Source organism: Conger conger, chromosome 16, assembly GCF_963514075.1.
Source record: "Conger conger chromosome 16, fConCon1.1, whole genome shotgun sequence".
NCBI lineage: Eukaryota > Metazoa > Chordata > Actinopteri > Anguilliformes > Congridae > Conger > Conger conger.
In genome coordinates this window covers 40,170,146-40,192,735 of record NC_083775.1, presented here as the reverse complement: position 1 = coordinate 40,192,735, position 22,590 = coordinate 40,170,146, and the positions used below count along the sequence as shown (strand labels likewise).

The following is a 22,590-nucleotide window of genomic DNA, read 5'->3' as shown; positions in this document are numbered from 1 at the left end:
GGGGTCTGCCTCTCTCCCGGGCCCTGCCTCTGGGGTCTGCCTCTCTCCCGGGCCCTGCCTCTGGGGTCTGCCTCTCTCCCGGGCCCTGCCTCTGGGGTCTGCCTCTCTCCCGGGCCCTGCCTCTGGGGTCTGCCTCTCTCCCGGGCCCTGCCTCTGGGGTCTGCCTCTCTCCCGGGCCCTGCCTCTGGGGTCTGCCTCTCTCCCGGGCCCTGCCTCTGGGGTCTGCCTCTCTCCCGGGCCCTGCCTCTGGGGTCTGCCTCTCTCTCTCTCCCGGGCCCTGCCTCTGGGGTCTGCCTCTCTCCCGGGCCCTGCCTCTGGGGTCTGCCTCTCTCCCGGGCCCTGCTTCTGGCCGTGGGAGAGTCTGTGCTCACCAGGCAGACGGGGTCAAGCGCGGGTGCTGGCTGGTGCTCTCGTGGCAGAATGGCTGCTGGAGGGGAACTGTACTCCGTATCGGCAGAAAGTGCCTGTTATGACCGCAAACCCGAATCGTTTACTCATGAGGCACATACTTCAAGGCCTGACTAGTTTAAAAAAGACAAATAAGCATTTATTTGGTCACAAAATGCAAAGACCTTGACATAAAATAAGTCCAAGGATCCAGGTTAAAAAAAGAACAAAAGAAAGGTTAGCTCCTGGGTTAACCACATAATGGGCCATGGAAACTGTACCAGATCCCCTCCCCCAGACCACCGCAAAATAAGCCTTAGCAGAGATATCAGGAGGTCAGGGATAACCACCGGCATATGCAAACAGGAGGGAGAGAGAACAAACGAAGCAGGGGAGTGTGGAACAACGCATTCCAGAGCTGTGCCCACAGGAAACGCGATCATAACCGCTCCGTCAAATCATCAGCCTCCAAGAGCAGTTTCTCCCATGTCTGTTCGCACCCAGTCCCCTCATCCTGATCGACGGTCCTGTAGATTCCAAAAGCTAGCGAAATCTCTCAGACTGATGCCACAGCATGAAAGTGACTTGCCTGGCCCTGCAATGTCGGAGAAGAGTGCGGCACTTACCAGCTAAACAACTCTCCTCCAGAGCGACCGAGGGATGAAACGCAGTAGCTGGTCCGAGTCTACAGAATGTACGGTCTCAAGTCGGGAGTTCACCCGTGTACTTCGGTACACCACCACACGCACACTCACAGCTCACCCACTCTCTCGGAGGCCATGGCCTGATAGATAGAGCACTGGATCATGTTTTTGAGCCGCCAAGTTTAATCTGTGTCCTCGTCGACCCAAGGTATCTGTGTGCTATTCTAAGGTCCGTGTGAATTTCAACTCATACAATCCTCCAGTGGTGCGAACCAGGGCACCCACCAGTAGCTGCCAACACCACAGTTCTCACATTGATAGATTCAGTATCAAACTCTAAAAATGTAATAGAATACATTCGTGTGATAATTGAATAATTATTAAAAGAATACACATTAACATGGGAGAGCTGCAAAGACAACGACGTTGAGAGATTTCATACTCAGTTGAGGAGGTTAAACATGAGTACACTTCAGCCATCAGCTCGATGACTGGGCATAAATCCAGTGACTGCTGAATCTTCCTATAGACTCAAAATCTGCTAAATCACTACTGCAGGCTCATTATTACAAGCAATATGCCTCTTGGGTGTCATGTGATCATGATCTCATAAACAGGATTAGCAGCTGTTTCCTATCATCATCATCATCATCATCATCAGAACAACATTATCATTGCGCTGTTGCACTGCATCCTGTGCTCCACGTGCTCATTAAAATTAGTCACTTTCACTCATATGCCCAAGTAAAGCATAGCTGGACAGGAACATGTCCAGACTCTTGATTTCAGCTCTGGGTGCCATCCCGCGTGTGAATCCTGAAGTGCTTCTTGAGTTTTCCCGACTCCACAAAGCGCTTGCCGCACAGGGTGCAAGAGTACGGTCTCTCCCCCGTGTGCGTGCGGATGTGGGCCTGCAGGTTCCCCGCCTCGTTGAAGCGCTTGCCGCAGTGGGGGCAGCAGTGAGGTTTCTCTCCCGAGTGCACGCGCTGGTGCTTCTTGCACGTGTAGGCGTCCTTGAAGCTCATGCCGCACTGGGCGCAGCTGAACAGCCTCACCTGGGTGTGCACGCGGCGGTGGTTCTTCAGCGTGCCGTCGTTGTTGAAGCTCTTCCCGCACAGGGAGCAGCTGAACGGTTTCTCCCCCGTGTGAATCCGCAGGTGGATCTTCAGCCGGGAGACGTGCCGGAAGGCCTTGCCGCAGTGGGGGCAGTTGTGGGACGTCTTCCGGTAGACCCCGTTGGAGGTCCCGTCGGGCTGGCGATTTGGGGAGGGCGCAGGGGGCAGGGGTCCGGCCGGGCCGTCGGGGGGCTCCTCCCTCTCCGGAGGGGGCGAGCGGGCAAGGGGTCCCGCTGAGCTGCAGCACACTTCTCCGGGCTCCGTTTTAACGTTCCGGGACGGGATGCCAGGGGCCAGGCACACGCCCGCGGATCCCAAGACGTGGATCTTAAAAAGCTCTGCGGGCTGATCGGGCGAGTCGTCCTGGTCACGCTTCATGCCAAGAGCGGTGGGGGGCGAGCCGGCACCAGCGTAGAGCGCTGGGTCACATGACTGCTCCCCCTGCTGCTCACAGAGCTCCTGCTGCTCCCTCAGGCCGGCGCTCCAGTCCTGCTGCTCTACGGGAGAGCTCCCCTCAGCCGCCGAGAGGGAGAGAGGGAGTGCCGCCCCTGGGGGGGAGGGAGGGGGGTGGAGAGGGGGAGGGACAGGGAGAGAGAAATAAGTCAATAGCCGGGGGGATGAGTTGGTATACGGGGAGCTTCTGTGGACTGTGCTGTGACGGCTTCAGCCCTCTGTCCCAATATCATCAACATTATTTATGTTTGCCATTTCTTTAGCATATTTACTTGTGCTGTTTAGTTCTAGCTGTTTTGTCTCCTGGAAGTTTGAGAGATTATATTTAACTAGGGATGTGACAAATCATCAGTTTTTGGAAACCGTTACCATTCCATTTTGAAAACGGTTAACGGATACTGCTTGTGACGGCAAGAGGGTCGTACCCTTTTTATGGAAAACAGTAGGAGTAGCCTACCAAAACAAATTTCATTGCATCTTCAAACTTTACTTTGGGCTGTCTTAAAATAGTTTCGTGTAAACATTGTAAGCCAGATAATAACCTACTGAAGGATTTACATCGACATCAACATCGTGCTCACAGATGTGCAGCAGTTTGGAGTCTGCATCCAGGCATGCTGCTCGACCCAGTGTCATTTACTTAAATTCATCGGTTAAAATGATAATTCTTCATGTTTTCATCCCTCTTCCCTATGGCTTCTGCCTGACTGACTTGATTGGCATGAAATGTGCCCTATTGAGAACTTTGTTACAGACAGGGTTGTGTTCTCAAAATTCCCTGGCCACGTTAATGTCAAATATTTGCATGATAAACAGTAACATAACACTGTTTGGTTTTGACGACGCAAAACAAAATCAGGTCTATTTTTGGCCGGGAATCTGACGGAAACCGATAACAGTAAATAAAAAAATGGGATTTTACTAATTTATTCATTTTACTTTTATGCCAATGGTTTCAATATTTATATTTTTATATTTTTATGCAACAGTAAACTTTGAAAATGCATTCAATTTTATACGGTGTAGAGCAATCTTTGAGCTGACAGGATTAATGTGGTCCTTTTAAGGTAGGAATTTTCCGATGGATAAGGATTTTTCTTTTTTGGAGAAAAGCAAGCCATTTTGAAGAGGGGAAATTAGAACCATTGCACAAGCATTGGGGATAGCTTGCACAACAACTTGGAATGTCCTGAAAAAGAAAAATCGCTGGCGTACTGAGCAACAGACATCGAACAGGTTGATCAAGGAAAACAACAGCAGTTAATGACAGAAACATTGAGAGCTGTGAAGAAAAAACCCAAAACATCAGTCAGTGACATCACAAACATCCTTGAGATATATTCACATCTCCACAGGACAGGGGTGAAGGTATCTCAATCAACCTTTTGAAGAATATTTAGAGAGCAGCAATATAGAGATGCAAACCACACATCAATAGTAAGAGAAATGGCCGTATGATGTGGTTACATCATACAACATTTTTGTCATGTTAGAAAATATACTCAGATATACTCATGTAAACATATGCTTTAAATAAGTGGGGGGAAAAAATCTCAAAATGGGGCTCACCAACTAAACCATAACATATTCAGGCCTATGCATGAGATTTTCTGTTAGAAACAGGTCTTGTGGAAAGAAATGAGGAGTTGAATGAGGGCTTATCTATTAGACAAATCGTTTAATCTGCAAAAAACATAAAAATAATGAAAAAACTTTAAAAATTACACTAGATCTTAAAAGACTAGGGTATGTATTTCATACACATCTATTTAGAGTTTTTCTTTTTTTTCCCCATTTAATAATTATTTGTCATTTTCGTTTTGTTATTTTAATGCATTTTGTAATCGCGGCACCACTGTAAATGAGGGCTCATTCCCTCATTGCGTCTTCCGGGAATTAATTGAAGGTTCGTTGATTGACTGACTGATTGAAGCGAGTGTTTTGCGGAGACAAGACAATGTCGGCAAGGTGAGAAGTTGGGTTTTCAACCTGCGAGGTCATGCACTCTCAACCAGTGACGAGATGTAATGTGATCACGCTGTAATAACAAACGACTTGCCATATCCATATCGTTCATCTTATGTGGCAAATAAGTCAATAATATTAACTTCACTCACCCGACCAATCTGTAACTGTTTCTAAACCGACTTCTCGCAGCCTCCGTCTCAGATTGTCGTTTTCTCTGTGTATTCGCACCGCTTCTTCCTGGTACTCAGACACGGTACCTTCCACAACCTCCAAAATCTCCCGCACAGCCACCATTAACCGCTCCGTAAGATAGGCGTTTAAAAGCACTAATTTTGTCATTTTTATGCCAATCTCCTGGTAACGGTATCGGAGCAAAACAAAGCCACGACCCTTTACTAACGCTACTGTTTGGTACTTCGGATAACCTCTTCACGTGACACCAGGGCAATACTCTTCTTCTTTGGTTTAATGCGCTCTATACCCAACGTAAATGTGTATATCGCCCCCTATTGTACCGGAGTGTGCAGTATCATGCTGATTACATTATTGATTTGCTGTAAGCCAGAGGCGTCCAACTCCAGGAGGGCCGCAGTTTTTGGTCTTTCAGCACGAGAGATGCATTTCATAGTCGTTCATTGGCTAAAGAGTCCACACATCTTGTTCTCAATGCCTTAATTGGCTGCTGATTGAAAGGAAACCACAAATACCAGCAGACACTGTGGCCCTCCAGGACTGGAGTTTGGCACCCCTGCTGTTGGCTATATCATACCGATCTGCCACACCTCCGTGAAGTTGCCACCCCATGTGATCAGTACATGAATAAGAATATTATCATTCGTTTGTGCCGTAAAAATCATAATTTGTGGCTTTTGATATATTTCACATATTTTATGAGTTGTGACGTCACTTTCCATCCCAAGTAACTCAAAATCTCTCCAAAATAGTCTCGGTCGTTTGTTCTAGAGTCTGTGCTCATTTGTGCCGTTGAAAGAAACAAATGTGCTTATTATTATTATTATTATTATTATTATTATTATTATTATTATCATTTTTTTTTTTTATTATTATTTTATTCCTGGGGTCATTCATTCATTTGCGACTTTGATAGCCTAGTCCACTTGATCCTGGAGATCTGCTGAACAGTGAATTACCGCCACATCTGAATAATCGGCTAAACACGAACGCAGTGTTCTCTCTTGAATGCTGAATCTCTTTTCGATCGGATCGGTCAGCGCAGATTGGTATAACAGGTTAGATGACCTTTATTGCAACGCAGTAGCCTCGATATTTTTCGTGTGTGCAGTAAATACAACGTTGTCCCGATAAATTGAATAACATTGTGCAGACTTTGTAGCGACGAAAGGTCTGAAATCGAATCGAAGCTGTGTGTACCTGCCAATTGATTATTCGCATGATTGGTAAACTTGTTAATCAAGGAAAATGATTGAAAACAGGTCAAGACCTCATCGATTTTGAGCTCAGGAGCAGCGACGGCAAATGGTTTTGTTGTAAGACAAAAGAAACCCTGATCAAGAGAAGTTGAACACGTGTTCGTGGTAAAGAAATCGAGCCTAATGAAATCAGGCGGTTGAACTGGTTAGACAGTGAGGACAGCTCTTCTTACCTTCTCTACTGACTCAGTTACAATATCTGTGAACGACTTAAACATTTTGAATAATTGAACGATTACTGTATCATTAATCACTAAGTATTAGACATGATGACAAATAAGCACAAACCCAGCAAAAACGAATCACACGATGGCGTCATGGCTATTAATAAAATGCTTCATATCGTAAGTAAGGTTTCATATACTCGACATTAGTTCATGAAGTTAGAGCAGTTGTTTGGCCGTTTCGATCTCCTGCCCTGGGTGTGTCGAAGTGTCCCTGTGCAAGACGCCTAACTCCCAATCGCTCCCGGCGAGCTGATTGGTACCTTGTATGGCAGCCTTTCGCCATTGGTGTGTGAGTGTGTGTGAATGAGTGAATGAGAGGCATCAACTGTAAAGCACTTTGGATAAAAGGGATATCTAAATGCACTCCATTTACCATATAGTGACATCAAAAGACATGCCAGTAACGTAGTATCCAAAATGTAAATGCAAATGATAGCGCTTGAGTAAAACGAGAACAGATCATTAGGTGCTCAAATAAAACTGATGAGCGGAAAACAAGGTGCTCATTGAGGTGCTCATCTGGCCATGGGGAAAGTAAAAGTAAAGTATATATTCCAAAAATTGTAATACTTGTGTATTTTCACACCAGTTTTTTTTTTTTTTCATCCACTTCCTGGAAAACGAGATTTGACATCAGCATGTTCCAGTGGACATGTACTTGAATTATATGACTGACAATTTTCCGTTCCGCTGCAATAAATATCCTTTTGGTGCATATTCTTCCCCCCCCCCGAGCCAAAGGCACACCCTCCGCACTCAAAGTCAGTCAAATCGACTCCCCCCCTCCAAAAATTCCCCCCTGAAAAATCTGTGTAGCTCGCATACAATATATATCATATCTCGGAAGCTAGAGCTGTTCTAACTTCCTTTTCAGCCTTTAAGTCTCATGTTTTAGAAGCTATGGGTTCCATTATCTCTTTAAGCAAGGTTTACACTTTTTATTTTGCTGTAGCCTATCCCCATTCTGATAGTTGCTGTGAACAATAACTGAAGCTCCTGACCCGTATCTACATGATTGTGTGCATTGCACTGCTGCCACAAAATTGGCTGATTAGATAATCACATGAATAGGTGAATAGGTGTAATAAAGTAAAAATCCTAATAAAGTGCTTGGCGAGTGTATTTCTGTTTATTATAGTGAATGTGTACTTTACCCATTTCATTTATATTATAGTTTGTGATGGGGATGATGTGAATGATGTGCAGTACAACAGGATACATTTTCTGTCTGGAAACTGCATCTTTATTCAGTCTGCAGTGTCTGAGACAGCCATATCAAGAGAATGTGAAGCAGTCATTGCATCTCTGTAGGAAAAGGGAGATAGCCAGAGTGTGTCTCATCCAGTCTCGCTGCTTCTCTTACCATTTCTGGAAGAGCTGGATTATTACTGGAATCAGTAATTCAAGCATTTTATCATTATGAGTCTTTGGTTATTTTATCTTGTGAGCAGCAGATGGCCATGCCACAGCATAGACACAGTAGCAATAAGCAGACTGAGGTTACTGTTAGAGCTATGAAAACATGTAATATACACTCAGTGAGCCAACAATCACCAACAATCATTCCACAGTCAAAGTCACTTTTCTTCCCAATTCTGGCATTTGGTCTGAACAACAGTTACACCTCGTGACCATGTCTGCATTCTTTTATGAATTTAGTTGCTGCCACATGATTGGTTGAGTAAATATTTGCATTAACAGGCTGGTACAGGTCTACCTAATAAAGTGCTCAGTGAGTGTACATAATTCTATTTTAACTAGAAACGCTAATTCGTTGCTTGTTAAATGTATTGAAATGACTTTTTTTATATTTTTTTATGGACAGCGGTGTAGAAGAGACAGCTCATATACACTCAGTGACTTTATTAGGTAGACCTGTGTTGGCTCTCTGGAACACCATGAGCCCACACACAAGCTTCTCTGACTATCAGTAATGCAGTTGCACAATATAGGCATGATCTCCATCCGTGAGCAAAAAAATAAAGTACAACTTCTGCTCAGCACAGAACCGGTTAGGGGTATGGCATTGAAGTCTGAGAAGCATTTTAGCTAATTACATTATTTTTCCAATGGTGTATAGTTTAAGCCTGCATAAAACACACCACTCTTTTGCCTGAAAAACTGAGACACTTGAGAAAAAACTGTTTTGTATGCTAAACAATTATTTTGCAATGCCTCCCTCTAAATAGAAAACTTCCTATGGAGAACTTCTAAGGAATCTCTCATCTGAGTGAATATTTCTGAGGAAGACAGTGAAAACACCTTTGACTCCACAATTTTCATTGACATAAACCCATATCCCTGATGAAGCACGTTTGGGCGATACTCTTTAGGAGGCTGTGGGGAAACTCCTGCCGAAGTCCTCAGTGTGCTACTGTACATTTATTGTCATCTACAACTGCAAAAGTGGATGTCTTATGTGTTCATTGTGTGAAAGCATCTGCAAATAAAATGAGCACTCAGAAGCTTTAAAAAATAATATGCCACTAAAACCTGCTTACCTGTACCTCTTCAACCGGAGACATCCCTTACCATTCCCAATACCCAGTCCTTCACCAAAACTCCCCCTCCACCCATCCCAACCCTAACCCTATTCCCTCTCTTACCCTTCGAAATACCCTGCTCCTAATCTCTACTTTATAGTGAAGAGGCCTTCATCTTCACAGACATCCCCATAGCCATGAGGAGACTTAACCATGTTGTGTCGGCAAAGGTGTCGGTAGCATGGCCACTGAAACCGCATGGTGAGCAGCTACGTTAACCTAAGTGGGCAAAGGTACATGGAGAGCAGCTACGTTAACACTACCTAAGTGGGCAAAGGTACATGGAGAGCAGCTACGTTAACACTACCTAAGTGGGCAAAGGTACATGGAGAACAGCTACGTTAACACTACCTAAGTGGGCAAAGGTACATGGAGAGCAGCTACGTTAACACTACCTAAGTGGGCAAAGGTACATGGAGAGCAGCTACGTTAACACTACCTAAGTGGGCAAAGGTACATGGAGAGCAGCTACGTTAACACTACCTAAGTGGGCAAAGGTACATGGAGAGCAGCTACGTTAACACTACCTAAGTGGGCAAAGGTACATGGTGAGCAGCTACGTTAACACTACCTAAGTGGGCAAAGGTGAAGAGCAGGTAGCTGCAGCGCATCTCTCATTTTGTGGCACACCATTCAGGGCAGCCCATGAGGTAGGCACACTGGGTGGAACCGCCTGTAATTTCCCCAGGGATAGGAAGTCCTTCTGACATTTAGCCATGTGCAACAACCTCTAAATGATCGATTTTTCTGTTCACCCTTTTTTCGAAGATGGTCACAACGTATGTAATTTATCGTTGTCATAACAAATCCAGTGGTGACAAGAGTAGGCAGTTGCGTTTTTATAGAATCCCAGTGGTGAAAGAGAATGAGGGAGAGGATACAAGGAGTTTAAGCCAAGCCAGGAGGAACTTATGGCTAGCCAAAATAAACCAGAAAGATTTCCTGCCTTGACAAAGCAGCAGAGTGTGTTCTGATCACTTCATTCAATGTAGAATCTAGCCAGATCAAATTGATTAATGCCAGTGTTGACTAACATTAATGTTAGTATCACGTTACAAAAGCAGGGTAACATTAGCTGGCTAGTTACTTAACGTTAGTTGGCTGGTTACTATTAGCTAGCATTCGCTAATTTACGTTAATGTTAGCAGAGAGAGATCCTCATCTTAAATGAGCATACTGGCCACTCTGCTAGTAATGTTGACTTGTCTGTCATTTGGCAAACAGCTCTGTGGCTGTAATAAATGTATTGTAAGATTAATCAGCCGTTCGTTTTGAGTGAAGACATGGAATACTATGAATACTGCCACAGCAGCACAGTGGTAGCACTTCACCAGGACTGTAACAGAGAGTATCTGCTCCGTGCTGCACTGACTCTATGGAACTGCAGCTGCACCGCAGTGGAACACTGATCCAGTTTGCAGTTTCCTGTTCAGATCAGCAGCCTTTCATAACAATGGCTATAGAGTCGCAACTGGATCACAGCGAACACACTGACACCAGTATTTATCTTGTTTAGCTCAGCGTCCATCACTAGCACAGCTACAAAAGCCGCAGTTGGATTACAGTGGACACTCCGACACCAGTTTGTGGTCTGCTTGTTTGGATGAAGAGCTAGCAGCAACGGCTAGGAAAGCCGCGACCGTCTCCTTTGTTTTGATCTGAGTTGCGAGCACATTGATCTAGACTCGGATCCAGTGCTTTGGACTATTGCAAGTAAGATGGAGATTGGCAGTGAACCTTCAAGTGTCATAGCCGGGCAGTTTTCTCTGAGAACCAATATTATTGTCAAATGTTACAGTCCACAGAGAAAAAAATATTATGTCTGCTAATCATAATGTTTTTGTTTGATTATATTGACAGGAAGATTACAGGGTTTAAATGTCATAAATAACTTGGGTCCACATTCTCTACAATTTTCATTAAAATAATTACTATGGATTTGGTTCAGAATAAAACAGAACATGCCGTGTCAAAGGCAACGTTTTGCTGAATGAATTGTCCCCTCTTGTTTTAAAACATATGGCTGGAGCCATGAGGAAAGTGATTTGACAATGTCCGAGCAAAAAGCAAACAGAGACCTGGTGTGAAATCCAGCTATGACCAGCTTGAAATAACAGATACCAGCTGTTTCAAATCATAATCTTGAGCTTGCTAAACCATGCAGAGTATGGAGCTAGTCTAACTGGTCAACCAGCTACCACCTATTTCAAAATCTAGCTTGAGCTGTTTGGTTTTTTTTTGAAGCAAAGAGAAGCTAGCAGATGAGCTAATGGATTAGCTAGAGGTTAAGCTAATGGGGAAGCTAGCAGATAAGATACCTGAAAAACTAACAAGACAGCTAATAGAGAAGCTAGTGGATGAGCTAACTTAGAAGCTAGTAAAGCAGGTCACTTACCTGGTTGTACACATCAAGTTAGCAGAACAGCTAATGTAGAGGCTAGTGGATAAGCTAATGTAGAAGCTAGTGAATAAGCCAATGTAGAGGCTAGTGGATAAGCTAATGTAGAAGCTAGTGGATAAGCTAATGTAGAGGCTAGTGGATAAGCTAACATAGAGGTTAGTGGATAGCTAATGTAGAGGCTAGTGGATAAGCCAATGTAGAGGCTAGTGGATAAGCCAATGTAGAGGCTAGTGGATAAGCCAATGTAGAGGCTAGTGGATAAGTTAATGTAGAGGCTAGTGGATGAGCTAATGTATAAGCTAGTGAATAAGCCAATGTAGAGGCTAGTAGATAAGCTAATGTAGAAGCTAGCAAATAAGCCAATGTAGAGGCTAGTGGATAAGCTAATGTAGAGGCTAATGGATACGCTAACGTAGAGGTTAGTGGATAGCTAATGTAGAAGCTAGGGGATAAGCCAATGTAGAGGCTAGTGGATAAGCTAATGTAGAAGCTAGTGGATAAGCTAATGGAGAAGCTAGTGAATAAGCTAATGTAGAGGCTAGTGGATAAGCTAATGTAGAGGCTAGTGGAGAAGCCAATGTAGAAGCTAGGGGATAAGCTAATGTAAAAGTTAGTGGATAGCTAATGTAAAAGCTAGTGGATATGCAAATGTAGAGGCTAGTGGATAAGCTAATGTAGAAGCTAGTGGATAAGTGAATGTAGAGGCTAGTGGAGAAACTAATGTAGAAGCTAGTGAATAAGCGAATGCATAAGCTAGTGGATAAGCTAATGTAGAAGCTAGTGAATAAGCTAATGTAGAGGCTAGTGGAGAAGCCAATGTAGAGGCAAGTGGATAAGCTAATGTAGAAGCTAGTGGATAAGCTAATGTAGAAGCTAGTGAATAAGCCAATGTAGAGGCTTAGTAGATAAGCTAATGTAGAGGCTAGTGGATAAAATAATGTAGAGGCTAGTGGATAAGCTAATGTATAAGCTAGTGAATAAGCCAATGTAGAGGCTAGTGGATAAGCTAATGTAGAAGCTAGTGAATAAGGCAATGTAGAGGCTAGTGGAGAAGCTAATGTAGAGGCTAGTGTATAAGCTAATGTAGAAGCTAGTGAATAAGCCAAGGTAGAGGCTAGTGGAGAAACCAATGTAGAGGCTAGTGGATAAGCTAATGTAGAGGCTAGTGGATAAGCTAATGTAGAAGCTAGTGAATAAGCTAATGTAGAGGCTAGTGAATAAGCCAATGTAGAGGCTAGTGGATAAGCTAATGTAGAAGCTAGGGGATAAGCTAATGTAGAAGCTAGTGAATAAGCCAATGTAGAGGCTAGTGGATAAGCTAATGTAGAGGCTAGTGGATAAGCTAATGTAGAAGCTAGTGAATAAGCCAATGTAGAGGCTAGTGGATAAGCCAATGTAGAGGCTAGTGGATAAGCTAATGTAGAAGCTAGTGAATAAGCCAATGTAGAGGCTAGTGGATAAGCTAATGTAGAGGCTAGTGGAGAAGCCAATGTAGAGGCTAGTGGATAAGCTAATGTAGAGGCTAATGGATAAGCTAATGTAGAAGCTAGTGAATAAGGTAATGTAGAGGCTAGTGGAGAACTTATGTAGAGGCTAGTGGATAAGCTAATGTAGAGGTTAGTGGATAAGCTAATGTAGAAGCTAGTGAATAAGCCAATGTAGAAGCTAGTGAATAAGCCAATGTAGAGGCTAGTGGATAAGCTAATGTAGAGGCTAGTGGATAACCAGTGAAGCAGCTCAGTTGCTACCTGGTCTACATATCATTTTAACAATGTGGATTAGATACATGTTTTTATTGTGCTTCAAAACACTCCTATTTCACTCAGAAACAAAAATAACCATCACAGTTAGCGATTCATTGCGATCTAAATTACCACAAATAATAGTCTTAAATCCAGTTTATGTTATTCCAGGATTAAACACAGGGTAACAGTGCAAACCCATTTCATAAACAGAAGTGCTATGTGCTAAAATCTAACTTCCAAAGGTAATTTCAGTATTACAGTCAAATAACAAATTTAGAACTGTAGATATAAACTTCAGATGTCTTGGACTAGGACTTGTATTCTTTAATACAAAAGCCAAAACCTCCTGTTTCTGTTCTTATCATTGCAGACCTTTTCTAATTTGGCAGAATATGCTATGACGTCAGCAATTAGTAAGATAGTAATATTAATAATGTGGCCAGAATAGGCATTGACTCCATATGGGATAGATATTGAAATTTACTGTCATTTGTCAGCAGCTGAATCTGGGCCTCTGAATATGGTGTTAATTAAGAAATGTGACAAGCACCTCTTATTACCTTTAGTTTTCCCCTTTCTGATGGCAGAAGCTGAGTGGTGCTGGGATTGATTACTTTTACGACATGAAACCTCCAGAAAGCTGGTTGCTGCAGTCTTCCCCCTTGACGAGGAGCACAATGCCCCAGTACTGTAGGGCAGTGGTTCCCAACACTGTTCCAGGAGATCCATAACTTTCTAGGTTTCCAATTCAACCTGAATATTACTCTTTCAGCCCAACTGTTCAAGGCCTGGTCTTGGCTCAAGGAGAGACAGTGTCAAAAGAACAAGAAATAAACAGTAGTTGTGAAAACAAAAAATACTTTAAACATAAACACAGCTCACGGTCAGCAAGATATGCACCACTTGAGAAAAACAAAGAAAAGGTTTGACAATGGAAAACACAATACCCATCAGTCCAGGTCAATCCATTACAGCAAAAAATAACAAAGAATAAATAACACAAATATGCCCATATTAAGGTGAGACTTTTGACTGCTAATTGTGACAGTTGAAACAAATCCTAAAATACTGGATCTCGGCCATGATGCAATGCCTTGTTAGTCCCTTTCTGTAGCTGAATACATCTGCCTAATTTTAAGTCAATGACATGTAACAATATGTAACAATAAAATTGCTGTCATACACTGTAAAGTTTCAGGCAAGTATTCACAATAAAAGTGTCATGACTTAAAACACACTTCCCCATTTTCTTCTGGAAAGTGCTTGTCTGTGAGAAAGCAGAGGCAGGCCCTTGCCAAGTGGCCCCTCAGCAGAAGAGCATACTTGAGTCCTGGCAGCGACTGGTGGGAACATTTGAAAATAAAGGGGAGAGATGGTGGTAAATGTAAACCTTGTTCATCACTGTGATGTTCAGAAACGCGTTCTGATGAGTAGATTGTAGAGCTTTCGTGGGAATAGGACATGGGAGATAAAAGTGTTCTTTTCCTTCTCTCCCTGTTTCATAATTGTCACTGTAGGCCACTAACATCACTGTAGCATTCTCTGTGCACTGCGGAGGCTTGTATGCGCCATCCTCCCTGGCTCAACCTACATGGAGAATACCTTCCAAGCCAACCGTCTGCCTGGCTGAAGCTACACAGAGAATATTGTAACATACTGAATATTGTCTCCCTGGTTGAAGCTATGCCGGGAATACCTTCCCTGCCAACCGTCTGCCTGGCTGTAGCTACGCGGAGAATACCATGCTAGCTAATCATCTCTCTGGCAAAGTTGGGACTTGATTACCGGAATACCTATGCTGGAATACAGCCATTGCAAATGAGCCATTGACAGCCCATGAAAATTAGTATAGCTGTCCCCATTTGCCTGAGGTAAAATCAAGTATGCCCACTCTGGTCCATCTTGGCATGTAAAAAGCATTATTATTTTTAGTTCTGTTTGTCCTGACATCCTCTCATTTATCTCCTCTCCATCCTCCATGCCAAAAGCTGCTGCTTGTGGAATCCATAACCTCCTCACTCACCCATGCCGCTCCGCCATCTCTCCTATAGTAATAACAGGTCAAAAGGTTCCACTGCAGTCAGAGCAGACATCCTGCAATGCAGACTGAAGACTCTGTGCTTAAAGTGGCACTTTCTTTAGTTTATTCTCTTCATTAGGTTAACATTGCGCTTATTGATTACAAATGTGCCTTCTTGGTAATGACACATTTGTATTCCTGAGAATCACACAGACTGTAAGTTGCTGTGGATAAGAGAGTCTAAGTGACTGTAATGTACTAAATTGTAAAATGTAGTCAGAAAAACATGGTGAAACAAGGCTTGGAAAAGTGAGGCATACTATGCAGGATTTTTACCTTGAAAATGTTATAAAACAAGCATGCTCACTCATATCTGTGATGTACTGCCAATCATTCAGCAACATGAAGCCCTGCTAGTGGCAGCCTGTTGCAGCAGGTTCACATGTTTTCATGTTTTATTTTTTATTTTAGTACTTATTTTAGCCTCTAAACACATTGTTTTATGTTTGTGAACATCAGACTACACAACAACGCTTATTAAGTGGTTTGTATTGCTCTTCTTCGTACTTGGGCCACTTTTAATGACTGGGAGGTATGCTGATCGCCCTGCAGTGACCTGCTCCTGCAGTGACCGGCTCCTCCAGTGACCGGTTCCTCCAGTGACCGGCTCCTCCAGTGACCGGTTCCTCCAGTGACCGGCTCCTCCAGTGACCGGTTCCTCCAGTGACCGGCTCCTCCAGTGACCGGTTCCTCCAGTGACTGGTTCCTCCAGTGACCAGCTCCTGCAGTGACCTGCTCCTCCAGTGACCGGCTCCTCCAGTGACCGGTTCCTCCAGTGACCGGCTCCTCCAGTGACCGGTTCCTCCAGTGACCGGTTCCTCCAGTGACCGGTTCCTCTCAGTGACCGGTTCCTCCAGTGACCAGCTCCTGCAGTGACCGGTTCCTCCAGTGACCGGTTCCTCCAGTGACCGGTTCCTCCAGTGAATGGTTCCTCCAGTGACCAGCTCCTGCAGTGACCTGCTCCTCCAGTGACCGGCTCCTCCAGTGACCGGTTCCTCCAGTGACCGGTTCCTCTCAGTGACCGGCTCCTCCAGTGACCAGCTCCTCCAGTGACCGGCTCCTCCAGTGACCGGCTCCTCCCTGCAGTCATTACGGGGAGAGTGCGGCCTTTGGCAAATAAGAGGGACGAACTGGGGGCACTCGTTAACTGAACTCGTTAAGAGTCAGAGGGAGAACAGAGAATGCAGTATCATGCGTTTCACCGAGATGTGGCAACCCAAACGGATACCTGACCCGAATGTGACCATTCCCAGATTCCACAAGGCTCGCGCAGATAGCAAACCCACCACGAGTGGCAAGAAGACAGGAGGAGGGGCCTTGTTTCTAAACTCCAGGTGCCAACCCAGGACACATCTCTGAGAAGGAGCGTTTCTGCAGCCCGGACAGCGAGCCGATTGATCGGACCATACAATTTGCCAAGAGAATTCTCCAGCGCCATTGTTTTTACGGTTGAGATTCCACCCACGGGAAACGCGGGAGCAGCATGCAGTTCACTCCGCGACAGCCAGACTTCAAACAGAACAACCCGTCATCACAATTACAGGCTCTCTCATCATGTCTCTTTCCAGTACCCTATCCACATTTTACCAGTTTCTAAAATGTACAACCAGAGACAATAATAAATTGGACCTGTTGTATGCAAATGTTAAAGATGCCTACAGCTCTGCTGCCCTGCCTGCTCTTGGCAGATCAGACTCAGTCTTGCTGACAACATCATACAAGCCAGTTTTCCAGCAGCAACCTGCGAGGGTGAGGCCAGGGAGGAACTGGTCTCATGCACGGTGCCCTGGACGGCACTGACTGGGATGCTCTGTACAAACCGCACGGGGAGGACACTGATACCATGACAGACTGTGTCTGTGACTATATCAGCTTTTGCATTGATAACACCATTCCCAGTGTTTGTAACAAGCTAGCTACTGAAAGTGGAGAGTGGAGAGTGGAGACGCCTTTATCCAAAGCGACTTCCAGTTGTTCCAGACTAAGCAGGAGATAATCCCCCCTGGAGCAATGTAGGGATATGGTCAAGGGCCCAACAGCTGCATGGATCTTATTATGACTGGGCCTTCCGGGTCCTATACCTTAGCCACTAAGCAACAGGCTGCCTATATAGACGCACAACAACCTTGCTGCTCAACCAAGTGACATTACCTCAAGCTATCCAGCGAGCTATCCTGTGCTCAATGGCATTTGTTTCCCTCAATGGAGGCGAGTGGGTGGGCTTGAGGAGGATTGTATTGTATACACAAAACCACAGCGAAGCTAAACATCCTGCATAATATGCCTTTAAAAGCAAATCAAAAATGAAAACCCATTTTCATCAGGAAATGTATAGATTTTTTTGAACAATCATGATGAGAGCAATACCTCCATTTAATCAGTTACGGATCTTCATCAACACCAGAGTTGCATATTTGGCTTATATTCACTGTTTAGGTTGCTGGGCACATTTTAAAAACACAGTCACTTTAAAATTGTATATCAAAACACACCACCTCACACACTATGATTTCTCTCTCAGCACTGCTGCTTACTCTCTTTCAAGTGATTTCTGAGATGATTCTGCAGGCTGCTGGCCACAGTGAAAGTCTTGGAACAGTGAGCGCAGCGGAACGGCCTCTCCCCCGTGTGGATTCTGCGGTGCTTTTTCAGGGTGTCCCCGTCATTGAAGCTCTTGCCACACAGCGTGCAGCAGTAGGGCCTTTCTCCGGTGTGAATTCGCAGGTGTCTTTTGAGGTTTCCTATCTGAGTGAAACTCTTCTCGCACCAGGTGCAGCGGTGTGGTTTCTCCCCGGTATGGATCCGCTGGTGGCGCCTCAGGTCCGCTGACTGAGTGAAGGACTTGCCGCACCAGTTGCAGGTGTACGGTCTCTCGCCCGTGTGAATCTGCAGGTGGGTTTTCAGGTTGCAGACCTGACTGAAGAACTTACCGCACTGAAAGCAGCGGTGCTGTTTCTCTCCTCGGTACCCGACGAAGTAGCTCTCATTTTGGATCTCGTTCATCCTGGTCCCCGCTTCCTGTGGTCCAGTACCCTCCATGTGTCCCACCCCGGCCCCCAGCGCCTCAGAATCTTCGCCCACACTCGCTTCTAACAGAGGTTCCAGAGCGTGGGATTTCGCTTTGGCTGCCGGGCTCAGCTCAGGGGGCTGTTCGGACTTGAATTCGGGTCCCTCGTCAGGCTCCGTTTTGACCTGGGCAGAGCGCAGGTGAGCCGGGGACCGGGGCCGCGCGCGAGGAGCAGCGTCCTCGGCCAGGCGCATGGCGCTCAGCTCATGGCTGACGCTCAGGGAGGAAGGCGAGACCACGGATAAAGCGATTTCCAAAGCCAGCTTCTTCAGTCCGGGGGTACCGCACTCGGACTGCAGCTCCGCCTCCGTGGCACAGGACCGGTCCGGTCCAGCGACGTCCTCTTCCTTCTGCCGGCTCCTCCGCCGCTCGCAGACCTCCTGCTGCTCTTCGGCCCCAGCGAGCTGCTCCCTCAGGCCGGAGCTCCAGTCCTGCTGCTCTACGGGAGAGCTCCCCTCAGCCGCCGAGAGGGAGAGAGGGAGTGACGCCCCTGGGGGGGGGGAGAGGGAGAGAGGGTGTGACACCCCTGGGGAGAGAGAGAGAGGGTGTGACACCCCTGAGGGGGGGGAGAGAGGGTGTGACGCCCCTGGCGAGAGGGAGAGAGGGTGTGACACCCCTGGGGAGAGGGAGGGAGGGAGAGAGATGGAAAGAAGGTGAGGAGCTCCTGGAGAAGGGGGAGAGAAAACAGAAAAAGAGGGTTCTTTCACTCAAGTAGCATGAAGAACATTTTTCTGAAATTAAAATCCTGCTTGTACTCCTTAAACTGGACCGTTCAACTGTCCCTTCCAAACCATCCCATGCTATGCCGATCAGCTATAGCTCTGTACTCCCATATCACTTTCGGAGTACAGTGCTTTACAGTTTTTTACAGTTCTTGTATCAGAAGTAAATTCATGGGGGGGGGGGGGGAGGGGTTTAAAAGTAAAAAACCATTGCCACTGTTAACAAGTACAACGTACAATATGTGAATATGAGGAGTTGGCTGTTTACTGTATCAAACACAGAGAAATGCTGTTTGGTCCAGTTAAATGTTCAATCTGCGTGATTCCGAGTTTTGGGAAGCTTTTGGTGGTTATTCTGACCGCTGGTGCCTTAATATTCCTTAGTATCAAAGCAATGTGGGTCACTGTTAGAGTCACTGTTTTAATTTACCACCTGAATACCTAAAGAACCATCTGAAATCAACATTGCTGCCAATGTCTAAGCCACCACTAAACAAAAACAACCAATAAACAGACCTACCAAAAAAATGTATGAGGAGCACTTCCTTCAAACAATATCAGAAGACATTCAGAAGATGCAACACAAAAAATGTACAGCAGTATCACAATTCCCAGGATGCAGTTTATATATACAAGTTTATATTATAAACTTGCACATAAATGTGTACAAACTTTATTCAGGGAATGCATATGTGGCACTCAATTCATCTATCAGTCTATCCAGTCCAGTGCCAGCAAACAACATCAAATTACAGTGTTACACTGAGTGGTGCAGTGAGTATTAAAGTGTTACAGTGAGTAGAGCAGTATTACAGTGAGTAGAGCAGTGATAATTACAGTGTTACAGTGAGCAGTGCAGTGAGTAGTGCAGTGAGAATTACAGTGATACAGTGAGTGGCGCAGCGAGAATTACAGTGATACAGTGAGCGGCGCAGTGAGTATTACAGTGATACAGAGAGTGGTGCAGTGAGAATTACAGTGTTACAGTGAGTATAACAGTGAGTATTACAGTCGTGCAGTTAAAGGTACGGGTGTATATAGCGTGGTAATAAATGTTCTTCTTACACTGAAAAGTTGTGACTTGTTTACATTTCGGACAGACGCAAGTAAATTGCTACCTTCATTTTAGTCCCAGCACATTCAAGTAGCGCACAAGTCACGGTAAGAAGACATTTTAGGACAATGCGAGCATGCCTGAGATTTAAAAGTTGTTGTTTTTTTATCTAAAGTTTGATCTAATTGGGTGACAGCATATAGTATTTTTTTTTATTTTTTTTATATCTATATATGTACGCACACTTCACAGTAAAAAAAATATAGTTTTAGGTGAAATTTCACGCGTCGAATCCGCTGCGACCAAAACGAAGGTAGCGATTCGCTTGCAAGCACATCTGTCCGGAAGGTAAACAAGTCGGGACTTTTCAGTGTAAGAAGAACATTTAAGTGAGCGTCTTTCCGCTTGACAAGTCAGATGAAATAGATTGACCCTGTGTGGCACTACGGAGTGACGGTCATGGCTAAATAAGATAATTTACCAGAATACGCGGAGTACCAAATGCATGCATGGGTTAGCTCTAATCATAATGAATACATTCGGATTATTTAATGATTAAATAATTACTCCGTTCTTTGTTTTTGAATGTTGGTCTTTGTTTTCACTGAATGTATACAACACATTAGTGTGGCTAACTAGCTAGCATTTAAGCTTTAGCAGTTAGCTGATTTGCTAGCTAACCATTTGGCTAATTAAGTATTTGTTGTGCACAATACAACTCCATTGTTCCAAAGTAACGTAGCCATGACTACACTTGTCGTACCTCGCACGTGCAAGGTACGAATGTGTACGACAGGTGGGAGTACGGAACTCACCCGTCCAACCCGTCTCTGCTTCTATCACCACATCCCGCAGCTTCCTCCTCAGACTCTCGTTCTCCCGGTGGATTCGGGCAGTTTCTTCCTGATATTCCGACACCGTGTCACCCACCACCTCCAGTATCTCTCGCACAGCCACCATTAACCGTTCCGTCAGATACGCGTTCAAAATTTGTAATTTTGTCATTTTTAAACAATTAATGTCGATAAGAGTTAGACAATGAATCGGTCTGACCCTTCTCTGTGCGACTGATGACGTTAGCATTTCCCCGTGTCATGTGACCTGGGCATGACGACACAGAGAGAGCTCCGTGAAGCCGCCAACAATTTTGTGAAGATCACGTGATACTTTATATCTAAATAAATACTGGGACGGTATTGCTTTTTTATTATTATTATTATTATTATTATTATTATTATTATTATTATTATTATTATTGTGGGTGTCTCGTTTCGTTTGCCAAGGATCATAACTGCTGGTTTTAACGTAAAACAGACATTTGTGATTCGAATAAGTTTACACATTGCTTAAAATTATATTTAGCAAGCTACACTTATTGTCTTTATACACCGATCAGCCACAACATTAAAACCACCAATGATTTAAACTGCATAATCGTATTCGCTATAAACACGTAATATTTCCTTATATGAAAAGGTGCACTTATATAAGCAGATAATCATAAGTGGATTGCATTCAAAAGTTTAATTTTATTTGTAAATGAAAATGGAAATCTTGTAAACTCATTGGGGGGAGGGTAATTGTTTTGTTATTTAAATATCTTGGTACGTACTGGTGCTCATGATCACGTCCAGGACCTTTTTCTTTCAGATTTAAAAGAAATAAAGACCACCCGCCATATTTACCCATGCATGGCATCGAATCCTACATCAGTTTCACCCTTCTTCCATCCATTGGAATTACATGGTACTGCATGTGGTGAAATTTATGTCGGAATAGATCCCATGCATTTTTCAATATGGTGGGTGGTCTTAATTTTTTTTTTGGATATGAAAAACTCTACAGGTCCTGGAACACCTGTTAAGATAGACGTGATCATGAACATCAGTACGTACCAAGATATTTCAATAACAAAACAATGCACCCCCCTATAGAATTTATTTAATTTCAAAATTAAATGAAAACGAAAAATTAATCGTTTATACCGTTTAAATAAGTTTTAATCATGAAACAAGTTGTTTAAGCAAGTGGTGTTAATGTCTATAAGTTTTAGAATTTCTTTAAAAATCCATTTACATTTTTTCAACCACAATGTGGGTTAGTGCACAAATATTTAAATGATATATGGATTATTTAAAAAAATTATTACCCATTCAAAGAAAATATTAAAATAAACTTTGTTGTTAGGTGTTTTAAGGATAGCATAATGCTGCCACCACCTTTGGTATACCGGTCTGGTCCGGTGTCAGGGGAATGAGAATGTTCACAGACTGTTACGGTACAAAAGATACAAGTTTTATTTAGGTACCATTCATTAAAACATCACCCAGCAATATGTCCCCAAAAAGGTCAACCCTCAGTACTTAGATGGCCCCCCCACTTCCCTAATAGATACGGCACTGCAACTCAAGTGAATTAGAAAGCTTAATGTGATAATTTTGAGATTGGTGTTGATGAGCGATAGGGGGCAGTAGCTGGGTTGGGTCTTTATCAGGCTTCAGTAATACTGAGAGGAGGGCTGTGTTCATGTGCGGTGGTATTTTTGAGTTTAGTTTGATGTCAACTGTCATTCTGAAGAAGAGTGGTGAGATTGTGTTAGTTCAATTGCTAGTTCTTGGTTAAGTCGAGGTAGGTCTACACAGTTAAGGAAGGAGTGGGTATCTACTAGAGTTGGTTCATGGTCCGAGGTGTATAATTTGCTGTAAAATTCCCGGAATGTAATAATATCATATA

At 44.2% G+C, this 22,590-nt stretch overlaps 2 protein-coding genes across 2 annotated transcripts; both read right to left on the bottom strand.

The window, feature by feature from the left end:
• Positions 1-525: 525 nt before the first annotated feature.
• On the bottom strand, positions 526-5,179 carry LOC133115413 (zinc finger protein 696-like). Its single transcript, XM_061225315.1, has 2 exons — positions 4,717-5,179; positions 526-2,694 (listed from the first exon to the last, which is right to left on the bottom strand). The coding sequence occupies exons 1-2, from the start codon at positions 4,904-4,906 to the stop codon at positions 1,817-1,819; spliced, it is 1,068 nt and encodes a 355-aa protein (XP_061081299.1). The 5' UTR covers positions 4,907-5,179; the 3' UTR covers positions 526-1,816.
• A 7,788-nt stretch (positions 5,180-12,967) lies between these two features.
• On the bottom strand, positions 12,968-20,980 carry LOC133115402 (zinc finger protein with KRAB and SCAN domains 1-like). The gene is made up of 2 exons (XM_061225300.1): positions 20,673-20,980; positions 12,968-18,745 (listed from the first exon to the last, which is right to left on the bottom strand). The coding sequence occupies exons 1-2, from the start codon at positions 20,938-20,940 to the stop codon at positions 17,532-17,534; spliced, it is 1,482 nt and encodes a 493-aa protein (XP_061081284.1). The 5' UTR covers positions 20,941-20,980; the 3' UTR covers positions 12,968-17,531.
• Positions 20,981-22,590: the final 1,610 nt, after the last annotated feature.